Genomic DNA, 24,390 nt, shown 5'->3' with positions numbered 1-24,390 from the left:
AGCACATTCACCTTAACGGTTCTCACCATGCCATGGTAGCTACCAATACATCCAAAATTGCATTTTGTCAATGTCGATATTGAAAAATCCATTTTTGCAGTTCATTATCAGTCAACGTAGGACATTTGACCATATGATTATGTCAAAACTAGAAAATAAGATCTTTTAAGGTTCAACTTTTTCTCTTTCAACAGCCTCTCTTTGATTTGCGTGTACTCACTAGTTCCTGTGTCACTGTGTGCTATGGGGAGATAACTATCTTCGTCTTTATAATAAGATGGAACCCCTAACTACTGCTTCACACAGGAACACACGGAACACAGCAAATATACTGTAGATACTAAAAAGCACTAAAAAGCCTCTAACTGTGAGATGGGACAGCAAGGGCTTCATCATGGAGAAAGTCCTCCAGTCAACACTGGATGATTTGGGGTGAAGGTTCAAGAAGCTTATGCACGATTTACTGCTTAGTTTATGAAATACCCAGTGGGGGAAATGGAACTGGCTGCTTTCTTCCCTCTGGAAGTTTGTATACTCAAATCATCTAAAGATGATCTCCAAAATATACTATTTTCTTCTCTTTGTACATAATTTTATTGAGAAACAAACATAAATAATATAAACGTTGTCATATGTAGGTAGCCATGTGCTCCTACATGTAGAATTCACAAATATACAGACATGTACATTTTCACAAATGAATCTATCAGGAAGGTCAGTCAGTATAGAACTTGATAACTGACTTTCACGATCGTGGTGAGAATCTCTGACACTCATATGAATTAAGTCAGTGGCACTGGCTTTCAGAACTTCCCAGAACGTCTTGTAAATATGCTGGTACAAATGCCATCTGCCACTGAAAGCAAACTTTATTTCCATCTAGGATCTTTCAATGAATAAAATATTTAAAACATATATCAAGAAAATCACTGAGAAAGGTTTATGTTTAAATTATTTTATAAAACAGAGCACCTTGTGAATGACTATACAAGTCTTTTACATACTGTTAACTGAAAATACTGACTTTACAACCAAAAATTAATCAGTAATTTTTTAAGGTACCACGAGTAGTATAATCTCTTCAAATATAAACCATATACATTTCAGTGACTATACTTCAAGAGTTAACTAATGGACACATATGCTTGTCTATGGTACAGGAAAACTGAACAGAAAGGTTCAGGAAAAGCCAAGAGAGGCTGACTATTTCCAGGTCAGCATTTAACGGAGCCACATTTCTGAAGTCTGGATACATTTTTAGTGAAAAAATTCTCAGATGGAAATATACGTTTTATTTTAAAGCTTCTCCCAGCTCATACTGTCATTCTATAGTTGCTTACAACATTCATGAAATAAAACAGAATAGCAGTCATCCAGCCACCCACCAAAATTAGAGGATACTGCAGCCATCTCTGATGATACAGATTTTCCTTCCCAGGCAGGCAGGCAGGCAGGCAGACACACACACACACACACACACACACACACACACAACCACACACCACAGGAAGAAAACAGAATACTTACTTTGTAAAAAATCATTTTTAATGTGCCGTAGAAACCCATATTTTCTGTATTTTTCCCCTTCAGGGATTCCGTGCCCCCGTGTGTCCGGCTGCTTGGCAGTCTCTGACAATATAACCCCTTTTCAGGTAGGTATGTCACAGATTCTAACGTGGACATGCTCAGGCACGCCAGCAAAGGAAGATTAGGCAGCAGAACCGGCAGCAGAAGTCCCCAGCAGCAGCAGCAGACGCAGCTCAGAACCAGAACGCTGCTCGGGACGCACACACGCATGCAGCTCCACGGAGGAAAACTCGGGGAATAATGAGCGAGAACCCACAAGATTATTGGAGGAGACTGTGCCCTGTCAAAGCCCTGACGGAACAGATTCCTCCCTCAGCAGCAGAGGGATCAGATTACATCTTCCCTTGAACACAGAATGGTGCAGTCCAGGGTTCAGCAATGCAGACTGCACATCAATTATATGGTGATCTGCTCCAGGGAGCCCGTGAGCACACGGCGCACTGAGCAGAGGGCGGACGTGGGCAGCAGGGACCGCCCCCACACCACAGCCCCTCTACCCTTCCAAACTTTCCGGACGTTATTTTTGTGTTTTGTAAAACCCACATTTTTGACGAGTTTTAAATAGCAGTTGGCATTACCACAAATAAGTCCTTCCAGAAACATTCTGAAAATGAAATGTATTTGGGTAATCCCCACCCCCCAACAGAGGCGAAGCAGGCTGTTTTCATTAACTGTCATGCTACTGTATGGACTTGGCAGAGACTGCTCATATTCTTCAAGTAGCTTGGACAGTCCGATACGATTCCAAATCCAAAGGGAAAAATTCAGTATTCTTTGGGGAACTGCCCATAAAGTAAACCAGTTTTGAATATAAAGGTTCTTTTACAGAAATTATGTAATATAAGAAATATTTCAGCTGGCATGTCTCTCATATTGAGATTTAATGAACATATTTATGCCTTACCTTATATATATACACATATATGTAGGTATACATATATATAAAATATAGCTTTCAAAATATAGATTCTTGGGAACAAGGAGGATTATCATCAGAGATGAACCAGTTCTTTCTAATGCATAGCGTTGTCTGACGGCTACTTTTTCTACGTGCCCCCTGCTCACTGGGGACCCTCTGACATTTGTCCACCCTGGGTCAATAAGAGGTAGTGTAATTTACCTAAAAAAATTATTCTGACAATGCACATTGCTTAGCATTAAAAGGACGTTTTATGTAATAATACAGAAACTAACTTTGCCAAAGGCAACATTTTTCTTAGGACATTATTGTACAGATTTAGGTATTCATCTTGCAAGTTGCTACACAACTGCCCTTGGAAGCCACGATAAGACTTTGTTGGATAAGACTGCTATTATCAGGAGCCCAGTTAACGAACTCCTGCCCTCCCCACGGGTGTTCTTATTACAAGTAAGCTATGTACCTATCGTTATTTAGAGTACTTAGTTTCTTCAGAACAAGAACCCCACTATTTGAAGTAATAGATTTTAATCTGCATGGTAAGATCCTACATGAAATATCTGTTTTAAAAACGTCTACCGTTATAACTAAGGCATTCAATACAACAGCAGTTACTTTCAACCGAAAGAAAGGCGGAGAATTTTATGAAGATGCACAGCTTGGATTCTCTGCTAGAAATTATGTTCTACTGTCTATCATCTTCTCAGATACTCCTAGTTCTTACCTCATCCCTGTTAGACACAGTATGTACACACATGCTCAGCAAAAATGATTCTTCCTAGCAATCAATTCCTTCTTTTCAAAGGGAAGCTCTTTAAATTGAAACTTTGCTTTGAGGGGAGAAAAGTCCAATAACTGGGAAATGATACACAGACACTTATTAACTAGTTGATTCAGGATTTAAGGAAAAAAAAAAAAAAACAAAAACAGCAGCAACAGCAGCAGCAGATATAGCTATCTTGTTTGTTTCAGACTACTGAAGAAAACTACTGAGCAGCTGACTCTCCTGCAGAACCGGTGTTGGGTGAGCTTAGTGGGGCGGAGGGCAGAGCAGGCTGGAGTCCTCCTGTTCAGTGTCAGCGAAGACTGTGGCCCATCTCCAACTGTATTAACATTTGCCAAACACTGAGGAGGGCAGAGACTAACATTCATTAGCAGCATGGAATACAGTCTCAAAATGTATGCTATTTAAAGAAGAAACACCTTAATTTTATATATTCAAAGGAAATGTTCTCAGGCTTACATGGCTGCAACTTACGGCCAGGAAGCTACAAGAAAACTTGCTGACAAAAGCTCATCAAAATAGTACATTGGCAAGTCTAACCCTCCCTGATTCCTTCATCTATCAAGGTTATCAGTTGGGAGTAATACCTATTAATGCATTCCTTTAAGTGAAAAGTATGGACGGGTATAATCCCTAACGATGACCTCCATTTACCAACTGTTTCAACAACTCTCCCAATACTTACTGTACAATACTAATTTAGCTGTAAAGAACTGGTCAAGCAAAATTAGTTAACCAATTTTCTAATAAAACTTCAGAGTGACGAAGTAAAGCTAAATTTTTTCCAACATCCTTGTAAGTACTATCAGTGAAACTCACGCTGTGCCTTCTTACCGCGAGACTCCACACATGAGCACTGCGAATCAAGCCATCCGTGTGGCTGCCGACTGTCTTAGCTTAAGAGGCCTCAAGTACTCACCTGATGCAGGTTTTAGTAAGGTGTTTTTAAAAGGCATGAGAACTTTAATCTATGCTCTTACGTAATTCTAAGCATATTCTGTATTTTTGCCTTACGCTATAACACCAAGTAGTAAGTTTATCAAAAAGATTAGCTGGTGAGTTACTACTACAGCTACGTAAATACTGATATGAGTTGTACACAATTTTAGAATATCTCAACACGGTAAAAATGTTTTCATTACAATAAAGTAAATTTTCATGTAGTTTCACCCAGGCAACAATTTTCTCATCCCGTAAAACACATTCCTTGCACTAACAACCTATAAGCATTATTTTAAAGTCTATTAGCAAGGCAAACAATTTCTGAGCTGGAGGCATACAAGTGGATGGCAGCAGTAACTCCGAAATAGGCAGCACAGAGATGTTCCGACCCAGAGCCTAAGCCTATGAGGAAGGCTTACCCACAGCTAGTCCAAGAGAAGAAGCTCTCTGTTGCGGTTACAGACAAGAACAAGCAAAACTAAGCATAGTGAGAAAACACACACAGTTGCCTGTGGAGGATGCCAGTGGAGAGAGCACACGGTGTCAACACAAGGCAGAGCGAACACTCATCCTCCGCCTCTGCCCTTCAGGCCCTCCACTTCCCTTCCAGCACACAGCTCCACCGCTGCTCCACGTCATCCTAACCAGTCCTGGGAGTCTTCTGTCACAGCACTCTGGCATTATTTCTGCACGACTTTCTAATAATTACTCCTTGAAGGTTCATAAAAAAAAATCTGTAGCAAACAACAACATACAAGCAAGCAGTAGTAATCATAAGCATGATTTAGTAATGTGCACTTATGTATATACATGTAAAGTGTATGTTTCTTAGTATCTATTATACTTAGTAGTTACAAGTTTACTGTAATATGATTAGTTGGCTGTACTATCAGCACTATTTTCTTAGTTACGTTGCTAACATAAAAATAATTTCTACCCTATAGTAGTAAGGGGATGTGTTCGTATTCTGATGTCTTCATGACATCACAGCATTCCAGGAAGGAACAGGAAACTACCTACCACCTAGCTGTCTTGCCCTGAGCACAGAATTGAGATTAGGGACAGTTCAAACCTTCTATATCAAAGAAAGGACTGCCAGGCATGTTGAGGCTGTAACCAAGCTTCAAAACCTTACTAACGCACTGCTCTTAACGGGGTTATTACAGGCTAACCCATGTCCCATCTCCTGACTCGGTCACCCCATGGTGAAGCTACATCGTTCTTTAACTACCAATCTACCTTGCCTCATTTAAGAGCCCCACACCTTTCTGTACGAGGAGAACTTACAGGAATGTACAAGCAGGCGTGAAGACTGCATTTTTTCACTTCAACTGGAAACTGACTGATAAGAGGTCTGTTTCAAGATATACTCAGCCTGGAGTAAGCTGTGTTCTTGAATACAGTATAGTGGGGGAATAGTGCAGAAAGATTTCTTTTTTATTAATTTACTGAGTTTACATGAGCTTTCTTAACTATTATTAAAATGCTCTATTCCTCAGTGCACTTCAGGGAGGTAGGGGCCACTATGACTCATTGCTCCTACTAACAGGACCCTTACTATTCAAAAATGGACACTTTGTTTAGAATTTTTCATCCTGTTCTACCATCAGCCCTTTACCCCATACTTCTCCCTCCTATGACCCTGGACACAAACGTTTCCTTCTAAAATGTGTGCCTCACTTCTGTTCACTGCACACCGAACTGGGGAACGGCTACTCTGAAGTTCAAAAATGGCCCCTTGAGGAGAAGGAAGAAAAGCCTAAATACAAAAATGTTAATGGTGGCCACGCTAACGGCTCTGTATGCTTTCTCCTTCTTTCCTTACCTGTCAATAAGCAAGCAAGCTTGACCTTCAAGCACCTGTTTGTGTACACATGAGCACAGTACTTGAATGGAGTGTGTATGTTCTGTGGGAAGAGAGAGACAAACATCCTTGGAAATGAACATAAGATGCTCATATCAGCTCCAAGATGGTGCTATGAAACAAGTAAGCAACTACAAGGATAGAGTAATTTTGGAATGGCAGCACCTAGGAGACAACTTTTCAGCCAAAATGATAGGGTTGGGAGCCCAGGTTCAGGTTCAGCAAGGACATGGCCAGTCTGTCTACGCTGAAGCGATGGTAAAAGGTCAAAGTCAAAGAGGTAAGAACAGGCCAGAACATGAAGGATCTTCAGACTATGATCAGGAGTTTGAAAGTGCAATATGAATCATTAGAAGACTTCTAAAATGGAATGATTCAATACAACGTGCCTGCAAGAAATGTCTGTCCATATTCTTCTGTGTATTCTCAGCAATGAAATGTTGAAGGTCACTCACAAAGTGATCATGACTTTTTGAAAGAAGAGATGCAATACGGTCTCTGGCACGCAAGCACAGGCTGAGTTTGGATCACTGGCACCTATATAAAAGTCAGGCAAGCTGAGGCTGCGCCTGTCTGTAATGCTAGCTCTGGGGGAGGGGGAGAAGATTGGAAGATCCCTAGAGCTCGCAGCCCAGATTACCCAGACAAATCAGCATCAGACTCAGTGAGAGTCTGCATCTCAAAAATCAAGGAGCAGAGACAGAAGGGACCACAGCCTGCATTGAGTTGTGGCCTTCACACTCACCTGCAGGCACATGTGCACATACACACTTAAACATGAGCACACACCCACATGAAAAGACATGGTAGAAAGTACAACTGTATTCAATAGTTCCATATAATAATTACTCCTTCCTGTTGTCATGACTTACTCCACAAAACAGGTCTCAAATCTAGCAGCTATTTCAAAGCCCACTGAACTTGCACCAAGAAGAGAACTTGAGATCAGGGGACCCCCTCAACCACAGCTACCATTTGTGAACCATTTGTAAAGCACCATTTGGGGTTTCTTTACCTCTACTAATTTAATTCTGTGAGAACCACAGAGCTGCCATCCCAGCCCTACCTCCTGCTCTCCTGCTTTCTCTATTCTCATTTGACAATTCACTTCTCTAGAGAGCGGCAGGGCTCAGATAACCAATGACTCTATGGTATCTGCCAGTGTGTTGTCTTAGCAAATGTCTACTGCAATAAAACCTGTGCTTAGTTTCCGTTATTGGAGCTGAAAGGACATTTCATTGTAAACTATTCTCTGTGACCATAAAAGAACACAGAGCATAATCACAGCACCTGAGCTAAAGAGACCTTCAACCAAAGTGTTCTTACCCTGTCCTGGCCGCAGCTCTGTGATTTGCTATGGTCGGCTCACTGACTTTGACAACTGTGTTCAGTTGCCAACATCTGGTGGGTAGATACTGAACTTTTAGAAATAGGCGTATCTTCTCATCAACTCGGTAATTTTCTAGAATTTAAAATAATAGTTTTATTCAATTTCCTTTTTTTGAAACAGAGTCTCACTACATAGCCCCAGCTGGCCTGTTAAGCAAAATTTTGAAATTCTAATCATGAATAATGCCTGTGAATAGAGCCTTACTCCACTTACTAAGAGAAACACTGAATACTTCCTCTGCATTGGCTACAGGCTACTAAACAAACAGCACCAGCTTCTTGCTTCATGGACACTGAGCCATCTTCTGCTGCCGCTCACTCTTAAGTACTCAAACAGTTGATGTTCTGTCCAGTGAGCAGGAGATAGCTCAGTGACTACCAAAGTTGACTACATTGCTGGAGATAGACAAGCCATCAGCAGAGCTTGACATAATGCTTTATTTATAAATTCATTTTGTTTACTCACTTAAAAAAATCAGCACATGTACCATAATTTGTGCATCCATTCTTCAGTTGAGGGGCATCTGGGCTGTTTCCAGCTTCTGGCTATTACAAATAAAGCTGCTACAAACATGGTTGAGCAACTGTCCTTATTGTGTACTTGAGCCTCCTTTGGATATATGCTTAGGAGTGGTATGGCTGGATCTTGAGGAAGCGCTATTCCTAGTTGTCTGAGAAAGCGCCAGATTGCTTTCCAGAGTGGTTGCACAAGTTTACATTCCCACCAGCAGTGGAGGAGGGTTCCCCTTTCTCCGCAACCTCTCCAGCATGTGTTGTCACTTGAGTTTTTCATCTTGGCCATTCTGATGGGTGTCAAGTGAAATCTCAGGGTCATTTTGATTTGCATTTTCCTAATGGCTAATGACGTTGAGCATTTCTTTAAGTAGGGAGGGGCTTATGGGGGGATACAAAGTGAAAAAAAGTGTATTTAATAAAAGTTAAAAAAATTTTTAAAAAAGTGATTGATATTTAAACATCATCTAATGAAGAGCTCAATTTCAATGAATGAATCAATGTATCTGATCCAAATGTATTAGATTGGAATAATGAAAGTAGTTTATCAAATAAAAAATTATTGAAAAAAAAAAATCAGCACATGATCTAAAATGTCGACTAAGAAATCCTAGAGACGCCCAAGTGTCTAAGACTCCCCACTCCCCTTTAACTGCCGTCACAGGTGAACCCTAACTGGAAAGGGCTCTTTCTGGGGAAAGGTGTCTTGAGCTCTCCAGTAGTCACATTGAGCCGTGGATGGAAGGACGGGGATGGGCAGACGCTGCAGATGATCTGGGATCAGCTCTGCCCTGGGATGAGGAAGGTGGCTAGAACCACCACATTAGGTTTAAGAGCACCTTTGAAAACTACATTTTAAATGCTTACAAATCAGCATATACACAAATTTTCCAAATAAATTAACACTATTAAGAATATAGTTGAAATACAAATTTAGAATTATCAAAAAGATGTCCAACTTCAACATCATCTTAAAATCATGGTATTTGTTAGGTTCTTGAGATGAAGACATACACTCACAGATAAATAATTTCTTCATGTTTTAAGCCTCTCTTTTAAAAATTATAAAAAAAAAAACCCAGCACATTAAAACATCTTAAAGATATTTCAAGAGATAATAAGTGAAGGTTTGATCATCAACATGATCACAACACCATCAACAAAGGCGAAATTAAATGGTTCTTTCTAAAACATTTTCACTCACCTGGCTTTTATCAAACAATTGCAATGAACAGATTTTGCCAGGCCAAGTTACAATTTACCTCTGGTAATCTATTCCTTTTAAAACTTGTGTTTTGTAGAATCGCTATACTGTTTATACACAGGTAGCCCAGCAAAGGTGATTGCTGGGAATCACTGCCCCTCTAAACCCCACTCCACTGCAATGTGGTCAAGTTCAGCTGAACACAATCTGGGTTCCCATTTTCTAAACAATGAAGGAGAAGGTGGAAAATTACATAAGGGTTAAATTAATTATTAGTTTTTTTAATTTACATTACCACATGTGAGAAGCAGTGAGCCAAGGTTAGCAAAATCTAGACATTAAGCAAAAAAGGATGTAAAGCTGAGCAAGATGTAATAGTCTCTACCCTAGAAGACCTCCCAGTTCTCAAGGAAGAGCAGACAGCTCAATAAAGAGACAGACAAGAATAATTAATAAATGATACTTCTAAAGTCATGTGACAACACATTCAGTTAAAAAGATAAATTTATGAGAAATTTATGGGAAATGCATGTGATATTATTTCACCCTGAAACAATAAAAGGGAAACAGTCACCAGACTTTAAGATGACTGTGTGTCCTGTCAGTGGCCACAATCAAAGAGGCAACACATGTATGTTATTCTTTTTTAATTTGAATAAGCAACTCCTTTAATCAAAGATGCCCTTTTAGGAAAATGTACATTGGGAAAGGAGCTCACTACGTCAGGCTCCTCTGGGAGCTTTTGTTCACCAACTCATGAAAACTGTACTACAGCCTTAAGAAGATGGTATGATAAGAACCCCTATTTAATATAAGGAAAGAGGTCTAGAGTTCACACAATTCCCTAGGGCCAGAAAAATACTGTAGTAGAACCCACCTCATGGCTTCCAATTATAGAATGAAAGAAGAGTTCTCTAAATTAAGGCAAGAGATACTGGGAGTTCAGATATTCTAGGATGTTTTCTGAGCTGTGTTGGCATGCAAAGATATCACATTGGATGAAATCTGCACCAGAGCCACGGCAGACATAGAGCAGAGACAAACTAGTCAGCTGGTGGCTGCATGTGCTTACGGACATGCATACATCCTACATGTATGGATTTACCAACACCCCCTTGCTAAGAACAACTTCCTTTATTCTTGGCATTCCATACATTGACTGGGCGAGTTAGCAGTAGGCAGAGGAAGAAGTCTAAAATTGTTCACAACACATGAAGTTTGCTTCCTTTTTAATTCCTTAACATGTAAAAAATGAAAATCTCATTTATTTTTACGTGTGTATGCACATACATAGCACACACCTGCTCGTTCCTACGCACATCACATGTACACAAGTTTGTGAGGGTGGAAAAGCAGGTGTTCCATCCCTTAGTGCTGGAGTTGCAGGTGATGGGGAGGCACCAGAAGAACTGCTGAGAGCCGAACCCAGGTCCTCTGCAGGAGCAGCAGCGCTCTCATCTGTTGAGCCGACTTGCCAGTGCATTGAAGAACTTATGTCTTACTTCATTCCTTCATGGTACTGTGATTTATTTTCTAAGGAAATACTTAACAAGAGTGGGGACCAGGATACACTGAAGGATCTCCAGTGACATACCTTTTCAAAGAAGCTACAAGGTTTCTATCCTTACTAAAACGATCTGAATGCCAAGAGCAACTAATGGGAATGACAAATCCTAGCATTTAACCAAAGAAAACAGATGTAAGTGCTATTTGTTGAATCCTCCAATCCAAATATACTTGAAGAAGATTGCAGCTTTCATCTGATTCTAAATATTTTTAGTTTCATATAAAATCTAACAATATTGGATGTAGAAGCAGAATGTGCAGATCCACAGGGCCTGGCATGGGACGTTTCGATACAAGCACAGTGAATAAATTCGGCTATCTCTCTGTGTTCCTTTCCCTCCTCCCCCGCACTTACTCTCCTCCAACGTTTCACTATGCAGCCTAGGCTGGCTTGGAGCATGCTATGTAGCTTGGGCTGGCATGGAACTCATGATCCTTCTACTTCTGACCCTTTCTCTCCATTACTGGGCATCCTCACACCTGGTTCTGGCCCTGCTTCTTGATTTTATCACACAAATTCTTTTTTCTAAGAGTCAATCCAGATTTAATAAGTGTCAATTTGACCCAGGCAGAGTTTACCCCTTCCAATGACAGCAAACATCACTGCCAGTAAATGTGCATCTCTGTAAGTTTATGCAATACTTTACTATCTTGGGCTTCATCCCGCCTGACTGTACAATTCTGAGAAACAGATTTATTTGTCGCGGACACAGTCATCCATTCACTAGTACTTGTTGTGCTACCTAGTCTGTGTTAGCTAGGGTAAGTGTGAACTCAACTTCATGGCTCGAGATTATGCTGTAGGAGGGTAAGAAAGACAATAAAGCAAACACAGAGGCCCTAAGACTGCTGTATGCCCCTGAATGCTAGAAGTGTGGTAATGCTAAGGGCTCGTTCCAGTCTAGGGGTTCAGAGATGGCTATTCTCTGAACACGGGTGGATAATGGGATGGGACGCCCTGCACGATTAGTGGCACAGAATAAGGGTAGAAAAATAAGCAAGGACTGGATAATGCAAAACTTTCTAAAGAATTTTTATGTTACATAAAAGCAATAAAAGGTTATTACTGGATGTCAGTAAAGGATATACTCAGATATCCTTCCCTGATCAAGGATTCTGAATGCAAGGTTGAAGGAATGGCTGAAAGAGGATACGGGCACACCCCGGGCAGGACGTGTCACTGGACGGTCAAGAAGCAGCAGTGGTTGGCCTAGCTGGGTAGTAACATATACACAGGGATGAACAGTTGGGGTGTTTGGATACAAAACTGACAGGACATATTGATGGCAGATGACAGAAATAAAGGAGAGGGAAGTATCAAAGATAGCATCAAATTTCTTATTTGCTTGACCGCATAGAAGCCAACAAATGACACAACAAGGATCCTTTTTTGTTGCTGTTTGATTGTATCTGCTTTCTGGAGACAGGAGAGGAGGAACAGGAGGTAGGAAGTGTCTCTGGGACACCCAAACAAGGATGTTTCACGTCCCAACTGGCTCTGAAGCTCAGATGCTCAGGCCTGCAGAGGAAATAGTGAAAATCACCTACATAAAGGCTACTTCTAAGGTTTTCCCTACCAGCTCCCCATGCAAATGCTCTTAATCACAGTGAAGTTGGAACCTAGTCACAGTGTAAACTGTGACTTCATTATTTGTCCATCTTCCCAATGAGAAGTTTGTTTCATGGCAGCAGTAAGCATTTCCATTTTGATGCTTCTGCTATCTGAGTTTTTCCCAAACTTCTTGTACAAGTAGCATATCAACAAATAAAACTTTTAAGAAATCATTGGCAATGTAAGATATACTCTACCAAATAAACACAGACCTACAAAAATTTTAAATGTTAGCTATTAATCTATACTATTATATATTATTTATAATATTATTTGTTTACATATTTTCTCACTAGGAAAAAGTTTTATGTCTTGGAAATACAATTTGATATGTGATGAAAAGGCAATGGAATGGTTTGGAACTTCCTGTACCTTTAAAAGTGCCAGTTGAATATAAACTTTCACTATAAATGGACCATACATTAACAGTGTTTATTACTGTACAAAATTTCCTGAAAATCTCATTTAGTTTTATTTAATTATTTATAGGCACTAACAGAATTTTGTGCCTCTACTCTAAGCATAAAAGTTTATAAGCAAACATGTACTACAAACCTTGAAATTAGCTATCTATATTTTATATGTAATGTGTATTTATATAGTTTAATTTCCACTAACAAAATTAGAATTCTATTTACACTAAAATTAAAGTGGATACTGCACGCTTTACCTACAACTGCCTAGCTGGATTTTGCTTTAGCTGTTCTTTTTAGTCATCTTCCACTGAGACGGAATATATAAAAAACTCCAGTTGATAAAAAGAAGTCAGAAGGAGTAAGCAGCCGCTGAAGAACCTTTTGTCTTCTTTTTCTCTGTAGTCTGGGTGCACAGCCCCGGCCAGCCTGGTGCTCACTGTGCAGACAGAGACACATCAAGCTGCTTGAGCCTCCCAAGTCCTGATGCTGCAGGTATCTGCTACCTTGCCTGGCTGATACTTTTTAAAAGTAAGTGATGACAGTTATTTCAACCCGACCTGATATGATTTTATGGGTATGAAAAATAAGCACACGATATTTTAACAAAAGACAACCCTCTCTCCATACCATTTCTGTTTAACTTTTCAAGTATCTATCAAACACTTCATTTGAATCTTTAGTATACTCAACACCCTACACACGTATTTCCAATTTTTCTGCCACTTCATTGTCTAATATTTTAACATTATATAGCAAAACTGAATGTTACTGAATTTTTCAAAGCATATACTTCTGTATATAGCTTAAAATTTTTAATATATTTAAGATTATGACAGCACAAACTGGTAAGAGACGTTAATAGGCTCAATGCTTCTCAAATCATGTTAGCGAAAGGTAAAATATATTAAGAAAAAGCTCATCAGATGTTGTTGGAGTGGTGGCTTGCCATGTATCACATTTGGATTAATTAGGTCTCTAAAAAGGTCTGTTCTGTACAAAGCTGAACAACCCAAAAACTCTAAATTCATAACCATGACCTTGGACTTTCTCAGAATGATTTTTAGCACCCTCCATCACTAGTAAAACCTGCTCAAACACATGCCCCATCTGCCAGCACCCCATCTGCAAAAGAGCTTCTTATTCTTGTAGCCAGCACAACTTCTGCCTGCTCCCTCCTCATCTCTACACACCAGCTGTATGGTAATGAGTGTGAGCAGCTGAGAGATACTGCAGGATAACAAAGCTAATACGAGAACAGCAGAGCAGCACCTCCCCTCCGGGGAGCAGTTGCAGCAGGAACATAGCTGATAAGCTGTTAAACAGGGGTGCAGACTAGAATAATGTCTGGGCATCTGACACAGAAGACGTTAAAGCCTGGTCCCTTATAGGACTCAAACAGAATGAAGAAAGCACAGTGCACCACAGAAAGGTCTCAATGTTAAGTCCATTTGCTAATATCTGAACTCAGCTCTCCAAAAGCTTTAGTCTCTTCCTACATAGTAATGAGCACCACTTTGATCATCTTCAAAGATGCTCACAAGTGTGCTCCGCTTCTTAATTACCGAATCTGAGGGGCTTTAGGAAAAGACAGGGTTTCAAAACTTAAAATCATGAACGGAAGGCACTGACTAGGCACTGACTAGTGGCAGTGAAGGAAAGGACAGGACACATGAACCAACAAACTGTTCTCAATTCTTTTATAGCACTTGTGAAAATGCTATTTAATGGTATTTCAAGCAGACACACTTACTCTGAACACGTGGGAATCCCTAAACAAAACACAAAGATGTCACATATCATTTTCTCATTGACATAGACATAAGGGGTTAATTTTTATACATGGCTGTCACACTGAATGAATCTACATAATGTAAGTAGAACCAAGTCACATTCACTTTCTATAGGCAGTGATTACCAGTCACTCAGCAAACTAAAAAATGCCTGACTATTCAAAATGGATGCTATACATTTTCTCTCACAATTTTAAAAATATTCAAAGTACTAACTCTAAAAATAGTAAAAAGTATTAATATATCGGAAGTAAAAGTAAGACACTGATATTGAGAGCTGATCCCACTGTTTAGCCACATGGGCTTGAGGACAGTGGCTCTGGTTACAAAGCCGCACTTCTTGTGGATTCTTTTGTTTAGCCTTGACTACCCAATGAGGCTGCTTTCCCCCGCCCCCCCCGCCCCCATTTACTAGGCCCACTTAGTAAACAGGAGGAACTTATCCACAGGTCTGGAGAGCATCACATCCACTTGTGCCCTCTGCTACTCTGACAGGAATCTTAGGAAGCACTGCAAACAACAAGGGAGGGGACGGAAATACAACTGCTCATAGTGAGAGTCAGAAGAAAAAAAGAACTAAAAAATTTCTAACAAAGTTTGTAATAATTTTACTATTGAAAAATAGTACATAACAAAGAATCTTAAAGTAAGACTATATATTAATCTAAGTTTTGTTTGCTTGACAAACTGACAAAACAGTTCCCTCACATTCTTCAAAGGCTCTTAGAAAACAAGAACAAACTGCACTGACTTTAGTAGTTTGCAAATTTTCTTGTGTTAATTTAGTAACATTTATTAACACACATTCCTTGACTTCAAATGCACATTAAGGATGGGTTTTGTAAAAGAAGAGTTTTGCATAGTACATGTAAGAAGCTGCATTCAAGCGACACGGCAGCTCAGCTGGGCGTTCACAGTGAGATGCACCATTACTGCCCATCCAAGAACACGCCTGTGACAGTGTAAAATCCCACAAATGCAGACGGATTCCCAAAAGCAGTGCAACACTGCCCCTCCCTGTTCACAGAGAGGAGACACACAGCTTAGCTCTCACTGGTAGATGCCCGTGGACGACTGCTCACAAGTGAAGCAGTTTATTATGTGGGAATTACCCCCACGTAGAATGTCAAGAAGGCGGGAATAAAGAATAAAGATTTCCATCTCAAGACTAGGAAAGCAGAAACTGAAGGCAATGGAGTGTTAGTTAACATTATTATGTATCTTTTCTTCTCAAGGTCATCATGTGAAGACATCCCAACTCCAAACTAGTATGTTAAGCGGCCATGTAGTCTTAGCATCAGCATTCGACATTTTCTCTCCTGGGTTTCTGTAGACTTACACTTATTTATCTCAGGGGAGTGGTTGCTACTACCTCACCAAACAGTTTATGCCACATTTCAAAAACTCTTATATTGTTTTTTGTGATTTAGCTGGTTGGTGTGTTAGATGCCGATATTTTATGTAACATTTCACAGAAAGTCGGAAAGAGGGCAGAGAAGTCAATTGTGACCCAGGAATAATTCAGAAGCAAATCACTGGGATGCGAATGACAGGCTATTAGAGACTCTCAAGCAAAAGTCCTGTTCAGACATGAGCAAGATGAGATCATGTACAATGTTTAAGGGAATTCAAACTGTATCTGCTGTACCGGAGTATCTGAGAACAGATTTACACTTTAATAAGGGCCACAACAGTGCAAACAGGTAAACTGTGTATTTCCATGTGTGTGTGTACTTCTAAGCACATAGATGTAAAGAGACTATCACATAAATTATTGCAAACTAATTTTAAAACAGAAGTGTATAGTAAAGGAGGTGGCTCAGCAGTTAAGTGTGTCCTGGTCTTTTAGAGGACCTGAGTTTGGTGGCTCACCACAGGCTGTGACTCCAGTTCCAGGAGATTCAAAACCTCTGTAGAGACCTGCATGCATGCACAGAAACACACACACACTTTTAAGTGCATAATGAAAGAGTCTGCAGGCTGAAGAGATGGCTCAGCAGTCAGGGGCACTGGCTGCTCTTTCAGAGGACCCCGGTCCAATGCCCCGTACCCACACGGCGGCAGCAGCTCACAGCTGTCTGTAATCCAGCTCCAAGTATCTTGGCACCCTCACATAGACATACATGCAGCCAAAATTACCAATGCACATAAAATAAAAATATATAAATCAGTAAAAAAATAAAAATAAAAGTGTCTGCTGACACTGTGTTTGGCCCAATCCAAATCCAAATGCATCCCGTGACTACAACCATGCCTGGTTACCTAACACCTACTTGATGAATGAACGAAATCAAGCACCTTTGGGTTTTGTTCTTGTTTGAGACAGGGTCCCACTAGGCGGCCCAGGTGGACCTGAGCTCACAGCCTCCAGGCTGCCTTCCTTCTGCATGAAGCACTGTAGGCGCGCACATCTTGTCTAGCCTGCTCTTCTGGATTTCTGACATGACTACAGAGCGAGAGCAGAAGACATATCTCTCAAGAGGAAGAAAGGCATCAGCGGTCTTCTTATGGAAAGCCGCTCTGCCTCATCCATCTACAATCCTAGCAAAGAACACAGAGGCCAGACATAACCTGTAATGGAAGGTTAAAGCTTTCCTTTTATTTTAATGTACACAGACCTTCAAATGTGGTCAGGGTTTTCCCCCATCATTTAATGTATACATCTGCTGTACCTTAATCACTGAAGAGAAACAGTATTTAAACTCCAAACTATCATTATAGTATACTGACCTAGGGTAATAAAATTTGCATGTTAATTTATATAATGCATACTTTAAATACCTATTACAGTGACTTAAGATAACGCTTAGACAGTCCTGACATTTCCAAGTGTTCCATTTTTACATGTAGATGATAGTTCTGAATGTTACAGATTTAGCTCTCTAACTTTGAAGACAGCTGCATTGTGCATGTTGGGCTTTAGAAACGTAATATGGTGCATGAACTACAATTACAAAAGCTTCTAGCACACTACATTAGTATTTCTGCTTGAAATAAATAACCGCTTAGGTAAGTAGTAAAGAAGTCTTTGCAGTCTTAGGTCCTGGGACTTGTTAGGTTTCTGGTGTGCAAGCAAGGGACTGTGCAGATTTACTTCAAACTAATTACTTTGCCAGGAACTTACTTCCAAGTTTATTTTTAGCATTTTTTTTATTTGTTGCTCACTCTACAAGTCTCACTATTTAATGCATTTCTTTTGTTTGTTTGTTTGCTTTTCAAGACAGGGTTTCTCTTGGTAGCCCTGGCTGTCCTGGAACTCTCTCTGTAGACCAGGCTGGAAGCCCCCCACCCCCACCCAACTCAGAGATCCGCCTGCCTCTGCCTCCAGAGTGCTAGGATTAAAGCTTTGTTATGAGTGAGTAGCCCCGCCCTCTGATATTAAGGTTACCAGCATTTGTACAGCTTGCTTTGGATACCACGAGATGAGTCAATAGGATTGCAGATCTGTGTATCACATGCCAACTTAATCTGCCCTATGCTTAGATTTAACAATGGACGTAAAACCCAATACTGGTAAGATCTGATGACAAAAATGTCTAGAAAGCGATGTCATAATTGCATATTGAGATCACTACATGTGAAGAATGCAAGGATGAATTACGTGTAATGAAACCCAGCCCACCATAATCAGGCAGATCAGTGCACAGTGGCCTGCAGCCTGACGACTTGATTCAGAAGGAGCTACGGAGCACCTAGTTATTACACAAGTTACGAGAACTCTCGATGCCTCTAATCTCTTATACGTGCATGCAGGAATGACAGACTTCAGCCTACTTCATGATTCTGTGAGGTTTTGGGGAGAAATACTTAAAGTAGTGTCCCATCTCCATACCCAATTAGATGCTTCATTACCTCATTTTATTGTCAACGAAACATCAGCATGTGTTAAGAGTAATAATCTTTGGCCTCCTCCAACTAGATTTGAAGCTCCATAAGAGCACAACATTTTTCTCTCTAGTCCTGTGTTATCCAAAAGTTGGAAAAAAGCTCTGAATTTGGTTCTGGTTGGTTACCCTGTGTTTACTGTCACAACACAGGAGGATAATCCGCAGCAGCAGGATTCACATGAGGAAAAGATGTAAACACAAGCCAAGGTGGTCTGCATTTCCTGTCAGCCTCTGGTCAGCTGCTTAGCAAATACCATGTTTGAAAACAAAGCTATTTGAAGTCTTAACTGCTGGGGGCCCCTCCTTGTACAGAGGCCCATTTAGGCACTTTCCCTTTTGTATTACAATAGCTTGATGTTTTCCCACAGATGTAAGATGTTTAAAAGGTTGAGTTTTTGTTTGCTTGTTTTTTAACTTTGAAAATTTGTGCATGGCCCTGTACAGGAGCTTCTATTTATGTCCAGTGCCTTGCCTTCTGGGGATTACAGCTCCCCGGGGAAACTCCGGGTTTCTACTCTGTTCCTCCTGTCTGTGCAGAGTGCTTAGGGGAAGCAGTCTAAGAGGATCTTACATTGATGATGTTACATGGTAACCAACTTGAGGCCTTACAGGAAGTGGAGAATCTGAAAATGGCAGCCCTTGTGGTTCCAGTGCAGCTGTGTGCGCAGGGTACACTTGGGAACAACATCCTACCTCCTCACTCTCAAACTCTCCTGCCCGGCTCCTACCACAGCACGGGGCTGCCCCTTCTTCCAAGAGCCATGCTTTTGTTCAGCCTCTTCTGATGCTTCCAAGCCCTTGCCTCCAAGATGACTACATTTGTATTTGTTTCGCCCTTCGCTTTCAAAATTGGTAAGTAGTAATTACTTTTAAAATTAAGTGTCAAACTGTATCTGAGTTTGGTTAAATTTAGAAAATGAAATATTCAAAATCACAGCTGCACAGTCACTTTAAAACACAGTAAACAAAAACACGCCATGTTCAAACAGTACAAAAACTCCTAGAAGAAATTTCCAACCTTCACAGCTCTCTCAGCAGACCAGCCGTGCAAATGTTTGTGCTAACTTCCTCCTGAGCATCACTTGCAGCATAAAAGCTCCTGGTCAGTCTGTATGGTCTACGAGCTGACCGCCTGACAGAAGCCACCGGCCGTTTCTACACAGTGTCACACAGCACCCTGGCAGCCCAAATCATGTCAAGGCAGAAACCAGCACACAACGCCTGGAGAATGCTTAGCCAGCCAGCCAGGCTTCCTAGGAGGCCTTGGAAGAACCTAGAGACAAAGATCCACAGGTAACAGGAGGCTGATGCATGTGGAGACACTTTATATGTCTCTCTGTTACAGAGAGAGCCCTGTATGACTACATAGACAGCTGAAGGTTCTGGACGCAGATGCTGAATTGCGTGGAAACCAGGCTGAATTACATTTGGCCACCGAGGTATCTTGGATGAGAAGAGCTAATCAGATTACAATGACCGGAAGTTAATCATGGGCAAGGATGGAACTTAAAAGAAAAAAAAAAAAAAAAAAAAAAAACAGAAAAAGAAGGCAAGCCTAGAAAGTGGCTAATTGGCAAAGCTATGACAAAAATCTAGACCTCAGTAACAATGTAGAAAAAACAGGCAAGCCTCTGGCAGCTGCTGCTGCTAGCATGAGAAGGACTCTGGTAGCGGAGATTATTAATAGCAGTACACTTTGGGAGAGGCCACCACTAATACTGTAAAAATACCTCACCAAAATCCAGGAGTGTAAGAGTATAATGTGACAGAAAAACCAAGACACCTATCCAAAGACAGCAATAAAAAGACAACTTTGAATCAGAAATACGTTTCCAAAATCACACATGTGGGCAATCTACTTGATCAAAAACACAAAACACAGTTGTTTAAAGGCGATGAGAAGAGTAAAAAATACTTGTAGGTGAAAAGGATACAGGCAACTAGTTTATGGCTAGTGTCCTTTTCCACAATAAAGAAGACAATCACCATGAACAAATAATTTTGGATTTATTTTCATGTTCTCTTCATGAAGTATGATGATATGTACTTAATGGAAATACTAGAACAGATATCACCTAAGTAATGTCCATTAAATGTTTAACTAAGAATAATTAGGCTTGGGGTTACCTTTGTATTATAATAATACTAGAAGGCCCCTGTAGTATTTTATAATTGCTACAATTTTCTGGAACACGATTTATTACTGTCCACAAAGAACAGAATAAAGTTAATTCTTCACCAAATAATTCTACCTCTATAAATCTGTGTCCAATGATGATTAAAATTCCCTGTATATACATGGCCAAATCCTGGGACATTCATGTGGCAGATGAGACACTTTCCAGCAGTCATGGCCTTGGAGAAACACTAACAGTGGTTAGTATATTAATAATTCTTAATATATTAAGAATGGATCCAGCTGCCAATTTTGTTTAAAAATAATTAAATATTTAAAACCATTGTCTTTGAGTAGTAGACAGTAACAGTTTAGGAAATTGTAAAGAAAAGCCTTTTATTTTGCATAACTAAGCATGTCCTATTTTTGAGATGTAAGAGGTATTAAACATTAGAGGAAAATACAATTTTACTAAATAAGCTATTCAATTCAGCTAATTTGGGGAAATACTACATTTCTAAATTCAAAATGGTAGTATTTGTCCATTTGCTTTGCCAAGAAAGGACATTTGTCATATTTTTTAGGAACTATACTTAGGAAGGTTTTACTACAAACGGGATAATTAGAGATATTCTTCCTAGAAAACGAACAAAACAAAAAAACACTGCTTGATAATTCTGGTAAACTTTTACTGAAAAATTCTAACTAACTGGTCTAAAGCCCACTAAAAGAACAAGATTAAAATTACATACAGCCTAGACTAACTGAAGTCTATGCACACAAAACGGCCCATTAGGTTACGTCTGAAAGAACACGAAGAATTTGAATACAATGATGAAGAAAAAATGCAAACCCAAAACACTGCTGCCGAGGAGGTGCTACGCTGCTTTTGTCCATGTCCAAACACTGGCCTGAGGCCGTGGACAGGAAGCACACTGCAACAGTGTGAGGGAGACCTGTCTCGGTGGCTGCCAGCCGACCTCAGCCCTTTAGCTATGACCTCTGACTAACACAGTGACAAAGAACAAACCAGCAAGTGACATAAACATTTCAAGATAATGAGTAAAATGGTTTCATAATGTGTGGCTGAAGATAAGAATTGTGAAGGTGATTAACAAGACATTTTAAGATTACAAACGGACTGTGTTACAAAAATTTACTTTTAACAGTAATATGCTCCCAGACTTATCTTCCAAATCTAGTCACCACAGTGGTTGAAAAGTGTCAAGTGTGTAAGGAAAGGTCTCTCTGGGCCACATGATGGTGGTACCGAGAGCAGGTACCTGTGAGATCCGCGTGCAGAGACTGAATTAGCACCTCTCCTAGGCACTATGACCTGGCAGAGTTTACTTGTTTGAGTCTTCACTCCCTTCTCCACTAACTTCTTGATCTACAGTATTTAGCGCTCATTTAAGTGATTTGAGGACTAAATCAGCTCCAAAAAAAAAAAAATCAGAAAAGCATTAGCTGGACTATATATTGGGCTCTTTACAAATCAAGTGTGGTGCATACCTATAAGCCTGGTACTAGGAAGATTGGGGCAGAAGAATTTTCTAGTTCAAGGCCAGCCTGAATTATACAGTAAAACTGAAGAGTCAAACGCAGTGAATAATGAAAAAGAAGCCACTCGACCTTTCCCATACTCATACTGCCTGGACCAGGCTCTACCCCACTGGTCATCCACGCTGCTGAAACTGATACTGCACAACCAAACATCCAAGCCACTCTGAAGTAATCCCTTGGCCACAAACTAGCACAACCAGATGCTTAGGAATCTTATCTACACCAACAACTGCGCATCATTCCAAAACTTCTGACACAATAGTAACTTAAGAATATTCTACATTGGGCACAATGGTGCACGCCTATAACCCCAGCACTCGGGGAGGCAGAGGCAGGTGGATCTCTGTGGGTTCGAGGCCAGCCTGGTCTACAAAGTGAGCCCAGGACAGCCAAGGCTACACAGAGAAACCCTATACAGAAAACAAAAACAAAACAGAAAAAGAGTAATTCTACAATAGTCTAGATGCTTAAGTGTTCCAAAGCTGAAATGAGTAAATGAGATTTATAAAGTGCTTTTTTTCAAATATACTGATTCACCAATATTTTTTAGTAAAAAGAAAAACAATTTTAAATTCTTGTTTTAGATATGCTCAATACAGAAAATAATGAAACTGGGATTTTGGAAATATATGACTATCATAATTAAAAGCATTCCAATTTCAAAGAAAAAACAATAAAGCAACTCATGTAATATTCTGTTCTCCTAAAGGATAATCAGAGCTTCTTAAAATCACACATTACACCCCTAACCATCCTTTACACTAAGAGTTACCTGTAGAACTTATGTTTTAAGGTTACTTTTGTGGATGTGTACTGTGTGTATGGGGGAGGGGCATCTGTGCATGTGAGTGCAGGTGCCTGGGAAGTCCAGGAGAGGGTGCCAGGGTTTCCTGCAACAGGAACTACAAAGGCGGGCTGTGAGCCATCTGGTGTGCAGGGACCAAACTTGCGCCCTCTATAATAGCAGTATGCACTAGTAAGAACTGAGCCATCTCTCCAGGCCCCTGCAGAACTGATTTTTAACAAATATTCTAGCTGATGGGTTCCTCAAAGCTAAAGAACTTTAAGTCAAATTACTAATTAGCAGCTAGTTTGTTATTTATTTATTTACTGTTACAAAAAACTTCATGCTCATAATCTCTGGGTGAGAGCCTAGAAAAAGTGATAAACTAGACTTCAGATACTGGCATGAAACTTGTAAGAAATACACATTTTTTCTTATAGCTGTAAGCCATAACTATAGTTTTAAACAATTTTCCACAGTTTTCATACTGTAATACTTTCAATTTTGTTCAAAACATTAACCCTGCAAACATTAGCTTACTCCGCACCTATGGAAGGACAATGTTCTCCTAAACATCTGGCATAAAATATGATCAACTATATGGTACTTCCTATGAATTCTCTCATAAACACTTGAAATCTCTGTCACAGCTGTAGCAGGGGGAAAAGTCAGTAAACTAACAAAGATAACATAAATCCACTCAAAGTAACCAGATGTGGGAAGAGGTCTCCTAACTGATGTTTCCAGGAGTCAGGGCTAATAAGTCATGCAACAGCCAGCTACTAGCAGGCACACAAAAGCTGAATGTATATTGATTTTTTAAAAGGCTCTTTCAAGCCTTTAGACATTTTCTTTACTTCTAATTTTCTAGTACAACTTTTATTTCCATAGTTGGTTTTATTGTGGCATTGTGGCTGTACATCTATAACTTAGCACGTTAACCTACGAACATCAGCGCAGGGACGGAAGAAAACCCGGCGACCCCGCGGACAGCCTCAAGGACCTCAGTAATTGTTCCTACAGGATCCGATTCCGCGCAGTCTCCAAACCAACGCACCGTGACAGTCTCCCACACACTAAAACTCCATAAGTTTGTACAATATAAGAACAAGATAAGAGAATAATACTAATTTGATTATTACTTTTTTAAATAAAGACCTTGTGTTTTTATGTTTGGTAAGTTTTGTCTTTTAAACTTGTGTTGGTATTTTCTTTTACAGAAGCAGTAAATTAATCACTTATTTTACAAATGACTTTACAGCTGTTAGAGGCCTCCTATAAAATCTCAAATGCGAGCAGTGACTTCACTCCGCAGAAGCTTTCAAACTGACAGGTGAAAGACAAGGAAACCAAAGACAGACCAGACAGGAGAGGAAGGAGACAGGACAAGAGAAGTGCTTGTATTCTGTTTTCAAGAAATTGTTTTAACGTTGTTTTCTAACATGGCTGCCACT

At 40.1% G+C, this 24,390-nt stretch overlaps 1 protein-coding gene across 2 annotated transcripts in view; it reads right to left on the bottom strand.

Annotated features, from left to right (window-relative positions):
• Positions 1-24,390, bottom strand: part of Fbxw7 (F-box and WD repeat domain containing 7) — a 151,822-nt gene that overhangs the window by 22,796 nt on the left and 104,636 nt on the right. Inside the window, exon 1 of one of the 2 annotated variants that reach the window (XM_021643881.2) lies at positions 1,528-1,976. The exons of the other annotated variant lie outside the window; for it this stretch is intronic. Coding sequence (XP_021499556.1) covers positions 1,528-1,797 — 270 coding nt within the window. The 5' untranslated portion in view covers positions 1,798-1,976. Of the gene's footprint in view, positions 1-1,527; positions 1,977-24,390 lie in introns of those variants that run through there. 2 annotated transcript variants of the gene reach the window in all.

This window comes from Meriones unguiculatus, chromosome 2, assembly GCF_030254825.1.
Source record: "Meriones unguiculatus strain TT.TT164.6M chromosome 2, Bangor_MerUng_6.1, whole genome shotgun sequence".
Lineage (NCBI taxonomy): Eukaryota > Metazoa > Chordata > Mammalia > Rodentia > Muridae > Meriones > Meriones unguiculatus.
This window is presented reverse-complemented; position numbering and strand designations above follow the sequence as displayed.